General features: G+C 42.4%; 7 protein-coding genes and 1 non-coding gene across 8 annotated transcripts in view; 5 read left to right on the top strand and 3 right to left on the bottom strand.

Moving 5' to 3' along the window:
- Positions 1-312: 312 nt before the first annotated feature.
- Positions 313-3,711, top strand: LOC104827634. The gene is made up of 9 exons (XM_010560842.1): positions 313-664; positions 1,392-1,588; positions 1,695-1,970; positions 2,069-2,127; positions 2,393-2,429; positions 2,522-2,593; positions 2,703-2,853; positions 2,945-3,112; positions 3,185-3,711. Exons 1-9 carry the CDS (start codon positions 473-475, stop codon positions 3,581-3,583), a joined length of 1,551 nt encoding a protein of 516 aa, XP_010559144.1. The 5' UTR covers positions 313-472; the 3' UTR covers positions 3,584-3,711.
- Positions 3,712-4,016: 305 nt separating this feature from the next.
- Positions 4,017-6,661, top strand: LOC104827628. Its single transcript, XM_010560830.2, has 3 exons — positions 4,017-4,371; positions 4,856-5,484; positions 5,638-6,661. Exons 2-3 carry the CDS (start codon positions 4,930-4,932, stop codon positions 6,466-6,468), a joined length of 1,386 nt encoding a protein of 461 aa, XP_010559132.1. The 5' UTR covers positions 4,017-4,371; positions 4,856-4,929; the 3' UTR covers positions 6,469-6,661.
- A 61-nt stretch (positions 6,662-6,722) lies between these two features.
- LOC104827618 (peptidyl-prolyl cis-trans isomerase CYP65) lies at positions 6,723-10,309 on the bottom strand. Its single transcript, XM_010560818.1, has 11 exons — positions 9,965-10,309; positions 9,779-9,841; positions 9,447-9,550; positions 9,086-9,177; positions 8,901-8,990; positions 8,682-8,757; positions 8,184-8,557; positions 7,752-8,008; positions 7,372-7,660; positions 7,156-7,272; positions 6,723-7,086 (listed from the first exon to the last, which is right to left on the bottom strand). The coding sequence occupies exons 1-11, from the start codon at positions 10,090-10,092 to the stop codon at positions 6,895-6,897; spliced, it is 1,782 nt and encodes a 593-aa protein (XP_010559120.1). The 5' UTR covers positions 10,093-10,309; the 3' UTR covers positions 6,723-6,894.
- Positions 10,310-10,480: 171 nt separating this feature from the next.
- Positions 10,481-12,161, top strand: LOC104827599. The gene is made up of 5 exons (XM_010560797.1): positions 10,481-10,706; positions 11,012-11,156; positions 11,269-11,339; positions 11,437-11,640; positions 11,748-12,161. The coding sequence occupies exons 1-5, from the start codon at positions 10,506-10,508 to the stop codon at positions 11,799-11,801; spliced, it is 675 nt and encodes a 224-aa protein (XP_010559099.1). The 5' UTR covers positions 10,481-10,505; the 3' UTR covers positions 11,802-12,161.
- LOC104827609 (BTB/POZ domain-containing protein At3g49900-like) lies at positions 12,095-14,295 on the bottom strand. Its single transcript, XM_010560806.1, is given in 5 exon segments — positions 12,095-12,893; positions 12,967-13,013; positions 13,016-13,469; positions 13,812-13,881; positions 14,003-14,295. Coding segments are annotated over 5 exon segments (1,464 nt in total). The 5' UTR covers positions 14,161-14,295; the 3' UTR covers positions 12,095-12,158.
- Positions 14,296-14,973: 678 nt separating this feature from the next.
- Positions 14,974-15,697, top strand: LOC104827589 (60S ribosomal protein L26-1-like). The gene has a single exon (XM_010560786.2). It carries the CDS (start codon positions 15,038-15,040, stop codon positions 15,476-15,478), a length of 441 nt encoding a protein of 146 aa, XP_010559088.1. The 5' UTR covers positions 14,974-15,037; the 3' UTR covers positions 15,479-15,697.
- A 565-nt stretch (positions 15,698-16,262) lies between these two features.
- TRNAV-AAC lies at positions 16,263-16,336 on the top strand. The gene has a single exon. It is a non-coding gene; the product is annotated as a tRNA-Val (tRNA).
- A 533-nt stretch (positions 16,337-16,869) lies between these two features.
- The window catches only part of LOC104827580 (formin-like protein 6), a 3,859-nt gene continuing 3,254 nt past the window's right edge, over positions 16,870-17,474 (bottom strand). The window contains 1 exon segment of the mRNA XM_010560774.1: positions 16,870-17,474. This exon segment is cut by the window's right edge and continues 11 nt beyond it. Coding sequence (XP_010559076.1) covers positions 17,261-17,474 — 214 coding nt within the window. The 3' untranslated portion in view covers positions 16,870-17,260.

Here is a 17,474-nt window from a genome sequence, read left to right as displayed (position 1 = left end):
CTGCTGAACTCACAATCGGGGAAAAAGGGACTTTGTTACAGAATATTCTGTGATATTAAGTTGTGAATGTCATTATTTTTAGTAAATTTTTTTATTAATGTTAAATAAGAATACACGGGTTTTGTAAATGTTGGTCTAATTTAGACCAAAAAAGATGGCCGATGTATATTTGGGTTTTTTTCTCCCTCCCTTTCGGTAATAAAAAAAAAAAAAGGCGAAAGGTCAAAACTTGAAACCCAGAAAAATCGGCAGCAGATACGTTTCTCTCTCTAAGCCGTTCTTCTTTCTTCAACGTAACAAAAAAAAATATAAATAAAATAAAAATGCTCTTTTATGAACAATAGACACAAGCTATCCTTGCCTTGGTCACTAAGCCATGCATTCATTTAAAAAAATACCCAAAAAAAGCCCCTGAAAACAGAGAGAAAAAACCCAACGATGATTTTCTTACAGCCTCGGCACCACAAAATCGATGATGTTCGGTCTGGGCACCGGAGCTGTGTCTCGTATTGTCCTGCTTCTCGTTTTAACGGCTGCTGTGATCTCTCCGGTCCTTGGATCATCGGACGGCGGAGATGATGAGAGGAATAGGAGGCGTGATCCTCTGAAGAGCTTCAGGTACTACAATGGAGGATTTGATGTTCGAAACAAACATTACTGGTCTGTAAGTATATACTCTCCCTTTGATCTGTCCTCCCCCGTCTTCCATCTGCATATTATCTTATCATCCTCTATATATATATATATATATATATATATATATTGTTTGGATTCGTTTCATTCCAAGCTTGAATTTACGCACAGAAAATACTATATATACGACAATTGTATCGTTTATATAATCATATCATGGCCATGCAGACATGGGTTTATCCCAATTGCCTTCAATATTAAACACATTTTTCACACGTTTGTATCAACTACCGATGTATTCGTGTTGTCAAGAAGTTTACGTTATACTTGCATTATATCATATCATGGCCATTTCGGGTTTTTGGTTATATATTAAAAAATAATTATAACTATTCGGTTTTTATACTAAATTTGATTTTGTTCGAATTCCGTTTTTATCGATATAATATTCACTTTAAAATTTTGATTTTTTTAATATTTATTTACTTCTTTGTTCGATTCGATTCAAATTTATTTTATTTTTCCAAAAAATATAAACATTATATCTTTATATCGAATTGAATTGAATATGTTTTATTTGGTTGAAATTCGGTTTATTAACTCTCTATAACAAAAATCTACAATAAGATGCGCGGTAAAAAATCCTTCGTGAATATGGGCCTAAAAACTGGGCCCATTACAGTTAAAGACCACGACTAGTCATATCTGTTGGAGGATAATTTTGTAATTTTGGATTTTAATTTTTGACGAAATTTCAGTCTGCGGCGTTTACAGGAGTTCACGGCTACGTCGTCGCCGGAGTATGGAGTCTCTCCGGCGTCTGTTTTGGACTTTTATTGGCATTCAACGTCACCAGGGGGCGCGTGGCTTCCGTGCTTCAGTCCACGCGCCGCCGTCTAGACCACTGCTACGTTCCCTTGTTCTCACTCGTCCTACTCTTTGTTTTGCTCTCCATGTATGTCTTCTTATACAATTTTTTTTAAAAAAAAAATGCACTCCCTTTTTCGTACGTGAATTCTAGGGTTTTGATTTTATTTTTTAATTTTGGGAAAATGGAAAAGGGCGGCGACGGGGATGGTGATAGCGGCGAACCAGAGCTCCCGAAGCAGATTGCAGAAACTGGAAAACACCATTGCCAATGCCGGAGAAGATGTCCACCGGACCATCGGTACGGTCGTCGAATCCATGACTAAGATTCAGTACCTTTTGCTTCCGTACGATCAGCAGACGACTAAGCTCCTTAACATCACCACCCACCGCCTCGCCAAGGAATCTCGCATTATCCAGCGATTCGTCCATGAAAACAAACGATCGATCAATCTCGCCATCCAGACTTCGTGAGAATTCTTTCTGAGTTGTGGGTTTTTATCGATTCGATCCCAAAATATCTTATGTGGATTCCTGATATTTGGTGCATCGTTTCGTTGTCTTTCAGGTATGCATCGCATCTGATGGTTGCATCGATCAACTTGTTCTTGCTGTTTCTGACATTTGGTGAGTGAACTTTGTCCGAACAATTAGGAGATTGATCGTTGTACATAATGATGACGGATTAGTTCATATTGTTATGAGATTCTGATTAATGGAGGAAGACGTTCTTCGATCTTGCTTCAGACTTTTCATCTGAAAATGGATGAACTTCTGGGATGATATTATTCTTGCCCATGTTCTCATTTGTCTTTAACAGAGATTATTTTAGATGGGTTTGTAATTTTAAGTTTGTTGGACTGACGAATGGATCTCTGCTTTGTATCATCAGCTCTCCTTTTGCTTCATTGGCACCCCGGCTTCATCATGTAAGCCATACTCTGTTGAATCTTTTGTTCATTTTCTTGAAACCTGACCTGGATTCTGAGGTTTATGGTTTGATTCTGTCTTGCTCTTGTAGTTTCATATTTTTCTGCTGGATCTTGACAACACTTTTCTGGGTTCTCACCGGCTTCGATTTTTTTCTTCACACGTAAGAAACCAACACAGCACCCTGTGTTTGTTTAGTTCTTACCATCATGATCTCCCCATTCTTTTCTTCCGCTTTGTTCTGACTTTTGTTGCAAACTTCTGGGTTGCAGTTTTTCGGATGATGTTTGTTTAACAATCAAAGGGTTCATGCAAAACCCGCAAAATAACACTCTAAGTTCTATCCTGCCCTGCATGGACCGTCTTCACTCAGATAAAACCCTGGAGGATATCAGTCTGGCCATCCATAACTTCATCAGTGAGGTAAGTGATCTAAACAACCATAGTCAAGAAATCAAGAATTCCGGCTGTTTCTCAACAAGATGCCTTTTTCTACTTCCGCTGTTTCTTTCAGCTAAACTCGAAAATAGCAGAGACCATGCGCTCCTATGCATTACACGACCAGGACACTGTTTTGCCAGAATCCGGACTTATATGCGATCCATTTCTTGGGACACAAAACTACACCTACATACCTCAGGATTGCCCCATTGGCGCCATTCCAATTGGTGAATTTCCAAATGTAAGTTTTGATTAGTCCTAGTTTTGAATTTGATTACCAGTCAAGTCAGCTTTAATCTCATTTCACTTTCAGATTCTTGGCAGATTCACATGCCATGCCGGTGACCCACCGGAAACCTGCAGAACCAACGGAAAATTCGTCCCGGAAGCTTCATACCGAAAGGCCTGGGCTTACAGCAACGCGGTTCAAGGGATGCTCGATATCTTTCCCGATCTGCAGGGCCTGACTCGATGCCTCATCATCAAAGACACGTTCTCGGCTATTGTCTCGGACCAGTGCCATCCTTTTAGGGCTTCAATGTATCGGTTATGGGCCTTCATGGTCACTCTCTCGGTTCTCATGGTGGTCCTTGTCTTGCTCTGTGTTGCAAAATCTTTCCAAGAAAAAGGGAAGAGCTTTTCTTGGTTTTCAATCAGACCCACTTCTTCTCAAGCCCATGGAGTTGGTGACAGAGAACAACAGAGTTCATAAAGAGTGTATACAATAATGGTCGGCTTGTTCTTTTTTTTGTCTTTTAGTATACAAATATAAGTGAGAGCATTTTCATTGGGCAAAACGGGATGTATATATATACAACATTTTTTCAAGCATTTATGAATAAGAACAATAAGTTTCTCTTTCGGAAAAGGTGAAGAAAGTGTTTGTCAACTACGCAAGCCCATGAGCTATCATGCAGTTAATACACGATCTGACTATAATTTAAATTTTAAACACCTTATTGCATAGGAGAATTGTAAGATTGCTTCATACATAAAACATAAAGATTTACACGCGAATCTTAAAGTTGGCATCCAGCTGTCAGAGTCTCAGTGGTTGCATTTGGATTAGCAAAAAAACAAAATCTTAAAAATTAAGTCATTAATTGGCACTGATGGAGAAGTAAACTAAAGGAACCATCTCATTAATGATGGTGATTAGTTCATAACACTCATCGACCGAGACGAGGATTATCGGGGTCGTCTCTGGTCAAACGTCGGAATCATCAAGACTCTCTCTTTCTCTCCGTGATAGATCCATCTGAACCTGACGTCACCAACCCATCTATCCATCTCCCCCATCAAATTCTGGGTTTTGGATTTTTCTCCGTGATCTCTTCTCCCGATCGAGCTTCTGCTGGAGAGTGTCTGAATATTGCCGAATTTGGTGTTTTCTCGGACTATCTGCTTCACGGGTAACTTGAACAGTCGAATTCGGTCTGAGATATTTACATGTCGGGAAATTCCGCTCCGGTCAGTCAACGGGGTACCGGGGGTTTTCAGGTAAGGTCATCAAGGTTCTCTCCCCTGATTCTCTGTTTTTTTTTTCTCTGAAGAATTTGGCTGCATTTAGGGTTCTGTTTCTATTTCTTGTGGGTGTGGGTGTTGAATCTGGTATGGGGCAATGATCTCATGTTTTGCTGATCAGCTCGCTTGATGGATGAGTACTCATTTGTGATTGTCCTTGACAATCCGAATTACATGAAATCCGGGTTTTATCTGTAAACGAACTAAGAACAATCTCATCTAGCTTCTAAATTTGATCTCTTTAATACATTATGTGGAACTTTGATCAGTCCTAGGTCATACTCTGTGATGGGATGAGGGAATTGAGCACTCAGAAAATGGTGTTAGGTCATACTCTGTAGCTATATGTCTAGTGATCAGAGTTCTTAACATTGCTCTTTTCTCTTCGGTAGACTGTTTCTTCAACCTGAGGTTTCTAGTTAGATGCTTATGTTCTGTCGGGTTTGTTGGATCTACGTAGGTTTCATATTGTTTGTTACAGCATCTTCTTGGAGATAATATTTTGGAAGAGAGAAAGACGAACACGAACTGAGGATGAGGAACAAACACATCAAGAAACCAACATCTTTGTGTTGCGATAATCCAGGCAGCCGATGTTCACCCCCTGCTGTAGTATGGACAGTTGTAGGGTTTCTCCTCTTTATCCATCTTGTCACTCTCTATAGCAGAAAAGATAGCATAAGCCGGGAAATTTCTTCTGCATTGCTGATTCATCATCCTGTGGTTCGTGAACTTGAGCGGGTGGAAGAAGAGAACATTCAAATGCCGCCAACTAGGAAGCGCTCCCAACATGCAACTAAACGGAAAACAAAACGTCTGGCACCTTTGGTTGAGGAGTTTCTTGACGAAAATTCGCAGATTCATCATGTTTTCTTTCCGGGTATGAAAACGGCTGTTGACCCCACCAAGAATATGGGTAACAATACCTTCTATTACTCCCCGGGTAAAATTTGGTTGGATACTGAAGGAGTTCCTATTCAAGCCCATGGAGGAGGGATTTTGTATGATGAGAGATCTAAAACCTACTACTGGTACGGAGAATATAAAGATGGACTGACCTATCATGCTCACAAGAAAGGGCCAGCCCGGGTAAGTATATCATCTCGGCAGTTTGTTGCTCTAAGGCTCATGACTTATAGTTTTTGTCTCAAAGGATCTAAGCATCAACTCCTTGATAAGAGTTGCTTAGAATGTCAATATGTCCTGAAATTATGAGATCATTCATTTGGGTAAATGTTTCAGGTGGATGTCATAGGAGTGGGCTGCTATTCTTCAAAAGACTTGTGGTCATGGAAGAAAGAAGGAATTGTACTATCAGCAGAAGAAACGAACAAGACTCACGATCTACATAAATCCAACGTCTTAGAACGACCAAAAGTGATTTACAATGAGAAGACACGGAAATATGTGATGTGGATGCATATCGATGATGCAAACTACACTAAAGCTTCAGTTGGTGTGGCCATAAGCGATCACCCAGCAGGACCCTTTAACTATTTGTACAGCAAACGCCCACACGGGTTTGACAGCAGGGACATGACAGTCTTCAAGGACGATGACGGAGTTGCCTATCTAATATACTCGTCTGAGGAAAACGGTGTTCTTCATATTGGCCCCCTCACCGATAATTACCTTGATGTGAAGCCAGTAATGGAGAGAATAATGGTGAGACAGCACAGAGAAGCTCCGGCCTTGTTCAAGCACCAGGGCACGTACTACATGATCACATCGGGCTGCACTGGCTGGGCACCGAATGAAGCCCTGGCTCATGCCGCCGAGTCCATAATGGGACCATGGGAGACACTGGGCAACCCTTGTATAGGCGGCAACAAGATTTTCCGATTGACCACGTTCTTTGCACAGAGCTCGTACGTGATACCGCTGCCAGGTGTACCGGGCATGTTTATATTCATGGCGGATAGGTGGAACCAGGCTGAATTACGGGATTCAAGATACGTGTGGCTACCGTTGATTGTGGGTGGACCGTCTGATCATCCTCTGAAGCTGAATTCCGGGTTCCCGTTGTGGTCAAGAGTGTCGATATACTGGCACAGGAGATGGCGGCTTCTATAATGGTGGAAGATGCTCTCCTTGAACGAACAGCAAAACCAGAAAGTGGTTTTCTTTTTCTGCCGGTACTGTAGCTGTCCTCTTGGTCTTCTTGTATTGTCTATTGTTGTTGTTGCTGTTCTTGTGCTTTGTTTCGGTCTACAGCTTACATTTCAGAGTTAGAGTTTGGAGGTTTATACGATGAGTTCTGACTGAATACCTTTTGCGGTTACCAGTTTACCAAACTAGAAAATTTGATGCAATGAGAAAAGGGAAGATTCTGTCTGTGAATTTTAGGCCTTTCTTGGTCTAATATAACGTTTCTAGTGTTAGGTTTTTTTATCAGACATCAACAAATTCAAGGACTTTCCCATACATTTGGGAATTTCTACAAGGTTTGATAGAGAAACGATGAATATTCTACAAAATGGCAAAAGAGACGTCTCTCTCTCACCAGCCAGAAAAGTCTTTGAACCCTCCAGCTGAAGCAGTAGTTTTCCTTTTCTTTGGCACTCCATTAGTTGCAGGATCACTGTCTTGACTGTTCTTTGCCTTTAAGTATTTTCCGACACCGCCACTTCCAACAGCACCGCCTTCTGTCGCTCCTGTTCCAGGGTTGCTGTACCACGATCCGATTTTGTCCTGAAAACCCCAAATATAAGTAAACAACAAAGGAGACAGAATCTATTGCATGAGAAGGAAAGCTCTAACCTTATCTTCATCCTCCTTGTTCTTCTCCTCCTCCTCGGCTTTCTCTTCTTCCCCTTCTTCATCCGGTTCCATGTATGGGTTCACAAACACGGTAACGTTAATTATCTTGATTTCCTCCTGGAGAGATTAGAGAACCGAAGATATGGTTTAGCCACCAAACTCGCATGGAATATAAAATTCTGCTAATCAGAAGGTAACTCCTCAAAGAAAATGTACCAGAGGTCGGTCATCGTCGTCTACAGGTACTTTCTCCATTTCAGCAAGGGTAGCTAATCCACCAACCACTCCGCCAAATACTGTGTGCTTGTAGTTTAGATGCGTTGCTGATTTGTATAGTATGAAAAACTGGGAACCATTTGTGTGAGGCCCACTGTTCGCCATACTAACAACGCCTCTCCCCGAGTGAAGTAACTTAGAGTTAAGCTCATCTTTGAATGGCTTTCCCCATATGGACTCGCCTCCTCTTCCGGTGCCAGTTGGATCACCACCTTGAATCATAAAGTTCCTAGCAGAAGATCAAAGGCCAGAGTTATAAAAGCCATATAACTCGATAAGGTGATGGAAAAAGAAAACGCTTCTGCAAAGAATAACGGTACCTGATGTTTCTGTGAAAGATCAACCCATTGTAGTAACCGCGTTCACACAAAGTGATGAAATTTTCACATGCCCTAGGAGTTATATCACAATGAAGCTCGATGTTCAAATCACCATGTGTTGTGTGAAGCTGAACATACCCCTTCTTCTTGGGATTTTTCTCGACTTTCACATATTCAAATTCATTTTCAGTTACAGGATCAAAAGCAGTGGAAGTGAATGACCGAGAAGCAGCACCAGATGAAAAACGACTCTTCACCTGAAATCAACATTTAAAACTCATTAGCTCAATCGATTTATCCAATCAAATGCATGTTCTAAACCAATACAACTGTAACTCGGCAGTAGTGTAATGCCTCTTGCATGACTAAATGTCTCTTGAACATACACACATTGCATTCTTTAAAAGAGAGTCTTGAGCAAGAGAAACTAACCATTTTAGCATTAACAGGTGCCCTCTCCCCAGCCATATGCATGGCTATTCTTGCAGCAGTTTTATCACTTGAAGCAGCTTTGGCTGCAGCAGCACTTCTTCCATGCACTGAGGCAGATGCAGCATCCACGATACTATATGCCTGCTTGGGTTTAGGCTCTCCATTGGAACCCGTCTTTGAATCCTCTTTAATTTTAGATCTTGCTGCTAAAATGGCAGCGATAGCAGCAGCCCGTTCACTACGTGCCTTGTTTCCACCTCCACCAAGTGAAGCAATCTCCTTGGCTTTTTCTGTTCCAAGCTCTGCAAGCATCTGTTTGATATCTCCAGACACGTTTATATTGTGAGCTGGATCTGAGCTAATCTTCTTCAATTCTGCAAAACAGAGAAAATAATGTATTCATTTCAATATGTATCATGATGTATTGCAAGGTTGGAGGTGGGGATACATGTAAATCAGAAGCTTTCTTTTCTCATATGAATAAGAAGAGAGTGACACCTTCATCATCAACCTTCAGGCCTTTCTTTACATGATCAAACTCTACTGTCACCTTAGAGTCAAGAGCATTAGGATTCTGCAAACATCCCGAAAGACTGTTAAGTTATACCCACACCACCAATGCGACAGATGCTTCAAACAACACAACGTAAAGCATTCAAAGCATTGTAGGAGCGTGTGAGGCCCATTCAAGTCACCGGATAAAGGGGAAATGGATACCTGAATTGTTATAAGGTCCTCTTTCGAGAATGGTTCATCTGTTAGGAGCTCCTTCCAGTTCTTGGTCTTGATATTTAATTCCTTTATAGCCTAAGGATAAAACAAAAATACAAACAATGGCACCAAGATAAGTGTTACAACTAATACGAAAAAAGGAGTAACTCTAATATGCTAAGAACACGGACCTCGTAGCAGAATACATTTCCTGTAGTCTTCACAGCAACTATATGGGTAAATTCGGTAAAAACCTTGTTCAGCACGGGGCAGTGGTACTCTCCTACAACAGCAATGCACACAAGTTTCAGCATATCTGAAAGACAATGATAAAATAGAACCAGAAGGTGCAGAAATTGGACAAAAAAACATCCTCACAACATTAAACAGAAAGTCAAGTATCATCGAAACACCGAAAGAAAACTAAAAACGAACTCAATCATTTCACATTTCAAAGGTTCCACAATGTAAGCAGACTAACTATCAAGTAAAAACATCAAATGGCACTTTTAAGGAAAGAAAAAAAGTAGAGTAGAGAAAAGAAAGAACAACCATCAGCATTCTTGTGGAAGGTGAGAGGGATCAGATCATCTTGCTTCAAAGGAGCTCCCGTAACTGGATGCCTTCCATACTTCCTAATATAAGGCACTATGCTCCTGCAAATAAAGCAGGCAACTCCAAAGTCAGACACGGATAAGAAAAATCTCGATATCACCATCGAATCATGACCTCCAAGTCAATCAAGCATGTAAACTAGCTTAGAGAGCAAACGAATTATACCAAAACAAAAACAAAAAAAGTTGAACAATGGAATGTTTGAAATGTTTCTTCTTGATCAAGTGAAAAAAAAAAAAAAGAGTATCTAGCTATACTGGATTACTCACATTACATCGAAAACACTCCCGTCGATCGTGCAGACAGCATCCTCAAATGGCAGAAAAGTAAGCCTGCATCAGAAGCAGATTGAAATCACTATTAACGCCAAAAAATGGATCAAACTCGAGATGAAGAACCTCAGGACAGACAGCCTATACATATGTACATGTATAGGTAAGTCTACGAGCACGTACGCGCAGCAGTAGAACGGAAGGCGCTTGAAGGGTGTACGATTCTCTTTGGATTTGGCGCCACCCCATTCCGTCGCCCACTCGGTCTTGGTGATGAACATTCGATCCTTGCTGTGCTGCTTTTTCCCCATTCTTGCTTCCTCTCTCTTCTTCTACTCAAATTTCTTCGGCTTTCCTTTGGATGATCGAAATCCTGATCGAACCGAAACGAATTGAGCGCTATTCCGACCTCGTTCGCCAAAGATTTGAGTTCAATTTAGCAGCAGAAACCCTAAAGTCTTCAAATTTTTCAATTCAATTGAGACGCCAGACCACCGCCCTCTCCGCTGCGGCTCGTCAATGGCTGGAGAAGGCAAAATTCCGAGCTTCACTACCGTAGGGCCCGATTCGACCATAGTTGAACCCGACCCGAATAATACAATACGAAAAGGCCCATTTTAAACCAATTGGGCCAACAAACTTAGGCCCAATGAACTTTTTTTTCTACCCAAATAGAAAACCGAAGACGCCGAGAGAGAGAGAGAGATCTATTTTTACGGCGGAGATGGGAGGGAGGAGAAGCGGCGGAGAGAGCAGCAGCGATGAAGAAGAAGAAGACCCAAAGTGGAAAGCTGCAATCGAATCAATCGCCGCCACCACTGTTTTCGGCGCCAAAGGAAACTCGAAATCGCTAAGCACTCGAGCATCTGAAGAAGACGGGGATTATCGCTTCAAACCGAAGAAGCTAACCCACGCAGAGATCAAGGTCAGTTGTTATTTTAGTCGAGGAGACCTGATCATGTCTGGACTCAGAAACATGTGCATAGATGTGTGTGTATATATGTATAGGTAGGTTGCATATATGCGCAGGGAGATGCAGAATTTAACGTAGTACCTCGGCCTGATGGTACATTTCTTTAGATTGAGTAAAACTGTATTACGAGTAAGAATCGTTGATTAAGATGAAGCTCTTGTTGATTTTCTATTTCGTTGTGTTAGTAGTCATTCTTCTTTTATGTGATTGTTGTTTATATGTTGATAATCTTTGATTAAGACAAAGCTTACAAACAGGCGCTAAAGGTTTTGGACGAGATGGTGGAGAAGACATTAGAGTTTGTGAAAGATCCTCTCCGTATTTCTGATATCGAACCTGAGAATGACAATGGGGTACGGTTATTTAAGCGTGCTCCTGTCGGCATAATCTTTGATCATTTAGGTCAGTCATGGCTTCACTGAGTTCTCAGAACCTGGGATTCTCTTCTGGTGTTTTCTTGTATGCTTTGTCTGTGAAGCAACTGAGTGCTTCTATTCTATGTTTGTCTTGTCAGATGAAATCGAAGGGCCGAAAAAGAAACCCAAGTTACTCCCCAACAGGGTAGTTGATGAGAATTCGAAAGAGGTTTAAACTATAAAGACATTTTTTTGCTTTTGATCCTGAATTTGGCCAAAAAAAAGGTCGGTAATGGTAACTTTACACTTGATGATGCCTAATGCAGTTCAAGAAACGGCTAAAATCGATAGCTGTTGATGGGTCAGACATATTAGCTGCCGCAAGAGAAGCTGCTCGGAAATCCTCGGCTAGACTAGAAGCTAAAGCGGCAGCTGCAAAAGCGAAAGCCAAAACAGAGGAGGAGAGAGTTGCCGGACTGAAGAGGGTAAGAGGAGAAAAATGGTTACCTTCTGTTGCTCGGGAAATGCAGGTATGAACTCATATGGCACATATGTTATATTAGCTTCTATTGCTAATGCTTCTATTCGGGTATGTCAACTGACCTCTGTACTTATGCGGATCTCTGGTATGTTGCAGTTAAATAAAAGCCTGAAACGACAATCTGCAAAACCACAGCTTGCAGATCAGTAATGGATGAGAGAGTGAAGATCTAGGGTTTCGGATCTGTTGGTTATGAATCGAGGGTTTACATTATAATTGCTTACAGGAGGTTACAAGAACGCAACAACGATCATCAAAGGATCGAAGAGATGGAGTCTGTGTCTTAGCTTCAAAGAATGAGGATAGAAAACTTGCTGATGTCCAAAACTTATGCTACACTCAACAAGCCTCGAGTGTTTAGGGTTTAGGGTTTAGGATATATGTCAGATTCTTCATCAATGCCAACGAGGACAGATTGAATCAGAGAGACAAAGTCAATAGAATTGAAGCCATAATCCCAAAACAATTTTTAAGGGTAATCGATAGCAAAAGGGCTTGTTTGGATTATCACGAGTAGGAATTATCATTCTTCAGGCGACGAGATCGAAAATCTTCTTCACTTACGTCGTCGTCTTCGTCTCTGATCCAAACGAAATGATCCAACCCGTCGTAAATGTCGTAGGCGTTTTTCTTGGGGGCTTGTTTGGATGCCGAGAAAACACCTTTTATTCCCTCGATAAGCCTTCTTCCTATATTTTTTCTACCACTGCTTCCCTTAATCGCATTCGGGCTCTCGCCTCTCCTTCTGAACGTCGTACTCAGCGACGACACCGATCCTCTCTCCCCTCTCTCGATCTTTCCCTCACTCGGCCGGATAACGCAACGGAAGCTAGCGGATCGACCCGAACCTACCCGATCGGATCTCTGTTTCTCGGATTCCTCCGATATGATCTTCCTCATGGCGTCGAGCTCTTTCTCCAGGCTCTCGATTCGCGAGCTGGTTGATTCCATCTTGGCTTTGAGCCTAGCAGTTTGCCGCGCCGCCGAGTCAAGCTGGAGGAGCGAGCCGAGCGTGACGGTGGAGTTTCTCGCGGCGGAGATCTGCCGGCATCCGCCTGCACCGGCGGCGAGGATCGAGTGGCGCGTGTTGAGCTGCTCCTGAAGCATGGCGCGAACGATGAACCTCAGCGGCATTTTCGGGTTTTGGACCGCGTGGAGGAGTAACGGCGCCGTTAGCTTGCCGCAGTCTATTGTACTGCATACCTGAACCTTTTCTTTATCCGTTATCTTTCCGTCTTGCACCTGCAAATTTACACCCAGTGAGGAGGCAACACGTGTACAACTGTAACTCCCAAATGACGAAAATAACCTTTACCTCCAAGTAAGAATCGATGATCCTGTATAGTAAGTCGTGGCTCCCCCAGCCTCGGCAACGATCACGAAATCGCCGGCTGCAAGTTGGACGGCGTCACCGAGGAAATCATCAATGCCGTCTCCGTATTCCGTCAAGGTTAACGCTTCGATGCACTGGCCAACCAAAAGCGCCGTCGTTTCCGACTCGGGAAGCAGAGCAAGACAAGAACGCAGAACAACGCCCGTGAGATCGACGCTCACGGAGACGACTCGCCGGAAGTACGATTCTGTTATCTTCCTGAGGTTCTCCCGGCCGTCTCCGTGGGTACCCGTCATCTGAAGCAGCTCGGCGGCGACTCTCAGGGAAGCAAAGTTTAACGGCGTTAACTGGATATGCCCGCCGTAACAGAAATCGGCTACTAAAGAGAATGTATCAGCCGTTATGTTTAACGGCGGGGAGAGAGTTAATTCGGAGACGCGCGTTAGGTGGCGTTTTAAATAACCACTCCTTTTGGACAGAGGATCCTAGGGATAGCAAAGAACCCCACAAAAAATAAATATCAAAACTTTTTGCCGTAAATGTTTATTTCCTTGGAAATTTTTTTGTTCGCAGTAAATGGGCATTGAATACGGGGAAAAAGGCCATAACTTTGCGTTACCCTGTTGAGAATACTGGTCCGAAACGTAGGTGTGCATGAATTATGAAAATCCCATTTCGAGAATATCATGGATCCAAGCGTTATAATTGGGAAAGCATGGACACTCGAATCAAAACCTATATGTATAAATACGACAAGAATACGGATTGTTTTTGTATCATCTACTACAGCAATCTAACACAAAGCCAAACAAGGAAAAAAAAAATACCTTGTGCAGACGGAAGCTTGTTCCATTGACATGTATAATCGCATCAGGCGTAGAACCAGAAGCCAATGACCTTCATTTGAATGAAGAAACACATCCCAATTTTAAAAAGGAACACAAAAATGCATGCAAGTTTGATCGATGCATTAAGATATAATAAGACGGCAATATACACACTGACAAAAATGTGTTACCATTCTTGGACTCTAGATCTTAGAGGAGTGGAAGGAGATGAAATATCGATACGTTGAACCAAAAGAGACGAAGGGGGGGGCGAAGACGAAGAAGAAGAGTCGTAGTCTTCCTCCTCATGGATCGTACTCACAACTCCTGAATTCATCCAACCCTTCATTGTTTTATTTCTTCTTTTTTGGGGGGTTTGGGCAGTGAATAAGAACGGAGGGTTTGATGCGCCGGTTAGGATTTTGGAGAATGGGAGAGGGGAAAATTTTGGTGTGAAGGGTAATAATAATAACTTGAGAATGGGAGGAGGGCAAGTTATAACTTATAAAAGGGTTTGCATGTGAATGTGCTTTAATGCGTTTCCCTTTCCATAACCCTTCGATTCGAGTAGAGGGACCACCCAACAGCTCTCTCTCTTATTTACCTCATTAATAGCAACGCTGTCTCTGGGTCTGTGTTTCCAGTTCAAATTTAACCAAATCATCGTTATATTAATCACTGTGCAATGATACTAAGGGTCTGGACTTGCTCCATTGCTTAAACCCGATTTGAGCTAGATTCCTCATCCCTTTATCTGTAACATTTGTAAACTTGTAACAAATCATAAATTTGTAGAGAAAAAAAATTGCGAGATAAAAGTAATTTTTTTTTTTTTTGTGATATCAGATAATGCAAAAACCGTGAATGAAATATGTGTGGAGATGCGTATCTGTTATATCATGCGAAACAAGATGGGGAAAAAAAAGCATGTGAAAATAGAAAAGAATGCTATAAAAACGATATCTACACGAGTTTTTTTTACCTCCACAAGATGAAGCATTTGTCGTTGGTAAGTATTTATATGGGCTACAAAAAGGGCTCTTCATATTGGGCCAGGCCCATTTATTTACAGATTTGTGCCGGAGACCAAGGAAACCCTAATTCTGCCTCATCAGAAAAACGGCGCCGTTTTTAGTGTATTGAGGTTCCTTATAATCTCAGCTCGACCCACATCTCATTGGTCTCCGCCACAAAAAACCCTAGCGTCTCTCAGCAAGTCGGCCAAGATGAAGTACAACCCGCGCGTGAGCTCATCTCGCCGGAAGAGCCGGAAGGCTCACTTCACGGCTCCGTCGAGCGTGAGACGCGTCCTGATGAGCTCACCGCTCTCCGCCGATCTCCGTCAGAAATACAACGTCAGATCTATGCCGATCCGCAAGGACGACGAGGTCCAGGTCGTTCGCGGCACGTACAAGGGTCGTGAGGGTAAGGTGGTGCAGGTTTACCGCCGCAAATGGGTGATTCACATCGAGCGGATCACCCGCGAGAAGGTGAACGGGACAACGGTGAACGTGGGGGTGAACCCGTCGAAGGTGATGATCACGAAGCTGAGGCTGGACAAGGACAGGAAGTCACTGTTGGAGCGCAAGGCAAAGGGTCGGGCGGCTGCGGACAAGGACAAGGGAACTAAGTTCACGGCTGAAGATATCATGCAGAGCGTGGACTGATCCACAAAACTTTGCCCAGGTTGATCTTGTTTCGAGGTTCTATGTTTTACTTTGTTTCGATGGCGTTTAGGATTCGGATTCGGATTCGGAAATGGAATGTTTTGTTTTTGTTCTAAAGGCTACATGCGATGATGATTAGGAACACCACCCAAGTTATTCTGTTTTGTCTGAATTTCCCTTATATGAATATCTCTGGTTTAATGATTTTGATCTGTTCCATATACTTTGTTGAGGGTTATGATTACACCCTTTTGACATATTTGTTTAATTCCCTTGTACGAATCTAGAATTTGGCAGTCGGAAATTAGGTACATTACAGTGGATTGGTCATGGGCAGTAGTTACTTGATATTAGGATGATATCTGCTTCTTCTTTCGCCGGATATTTGTTTACACTGCATCGCTATCGATGACTGATAGGATTTCCAAGTATCCTGAGTACGGCATGATGCTGAAAGTCCCGTTTCGAAAAGAAAAAAACAGGTTGATCCGTAGGATTAACAGGGTCAAACTCGAAGCTTACCATGGTTATTAAGCCCGGCCTTTACAGTCGTTAACAGCGTATTATAATCCGAACAGCAGCGCTTCTATTTGATGAGAGAATGGGACAATGGTTCTCTGAGCAACTCTGATTTCGTTTAACCAAATCTTAAAATCGCATGGTTTTGTCACAAGCAGCGCTTCTGCACCAAATGTGGTGGTATCTGTTGTGTTGTGTCATGAAATAGAACTGGTAAGTGACGAGGTCGCCAATGTAACTTACAATATTAACCCATTGAATGTCGGGTGTCGTGGTGTAGTTGGTTATCACGTCAGTCTAACACACTGAAGGTCTCCGGTTCGAGTCCGGGCGACGCCAATTCCAACTTTTTGTGAAAAATATAAGCCCATTGGGCTTGAAAACAAGAAGAGCCCAAAGGCGTTCATGATATGCAGGCCCATTTAAAAAACAGAGAGTACGACGGCCCATAACCACCCAACCGAACCAAACTTGGCGACCGCACCACAACCATATGTGGCTTTGATGGTGATTTCCAATGGGTGTGTGTGTATATATGCATGGATACAGAGCATGTTGGGAACGGAGCATCTCCATCCACTCCGATTCTTCTTCCTCAGTCTAACCTCTGTTCCATCCAAGAATCGGCTTCTCTTTGTGATCCAATCCAATGTCCCCTCCCTCCCCCACCCAAGATAAAAATAGAGAATAAATAAATGAAATAAAGGGATCTTTTCTTTTTCATCCTCGGGTTTGGTCGGCAGAGGTTGTCCACCGACAAAAGTTTTCTCTTCGGTATCCGTACCCGTACCTCATCAAAAATCTATCTCTGTGATCCCGACAACTGCATCTTTTTCGCCTACCACCATACATACTTTAAAAAAAAAAGGACATTTACCCCATGGAATATGATTTTCTATTATCAAACTAATACAAAAATTACTCTGTTTTGTGTGGTAATAATCGAACTAAAACAAAATTACTCTGCATATAACATATTTTATATATTCCAAACCAGAAGAAAAAAAAAGGTTACCTTATTCTTTTTGGACGCTCGGGAGGGAAAACAAAGGAACTATCACATAAACGCATTCTACATCTCGGTAGCAAAATCTGAATCAGCTCTCACTCTCTCTATATGCTCCATACTCTGTTTCCACTTGTTGCAGGTCCTTGTCCCCCTAAAAGACAAACTGTACAGCCGCCCAACTCCTGTCCGAGACACAATCGGTGTATGATTTCAGACAGACGAAAGGTATATATATTCTTGCTTCAGGGCATCCATCACGGAGACAAGCTATGATCTTCGGCTGAGCTTCTCTCCTGTCTGCCATTGAACCTGCTAAGGACCGGCAATGAAGCAGTGGCAGATATCCGGAAGGATCTAGCCGAACCCATCAGTACCGTTCTCTCCTGCATCGTCTTCACCTCCTTACAGACATTGTCGAGTATCCCGAGGAAATCCCTTACGACCATGAAGATCCTCAGTGGATGAGCT

The sequence above is a fragment of the Tarenaya hassleriana genome, unplaced genomic scaffold (assembly GCF_000463585.1).
Source record: "Tarenaya hassleriana unplaced genomic scaffold, ASM46358v1 Cleome10, whole genome shotgun sequence".
Classification (NCBI taxonomy): domain Eukaryota; kingdom Viridiplantae; phylum Streptophyta; class Magnoliopsida; order Brassicales; family Cleomaceae; genus Tarenaya; species Tarenaya hassleriana.
Note: the sequence above shows the minus strand (reverse complement) of the source record. Positions and strands in the feature narration are given on the sequence as shown.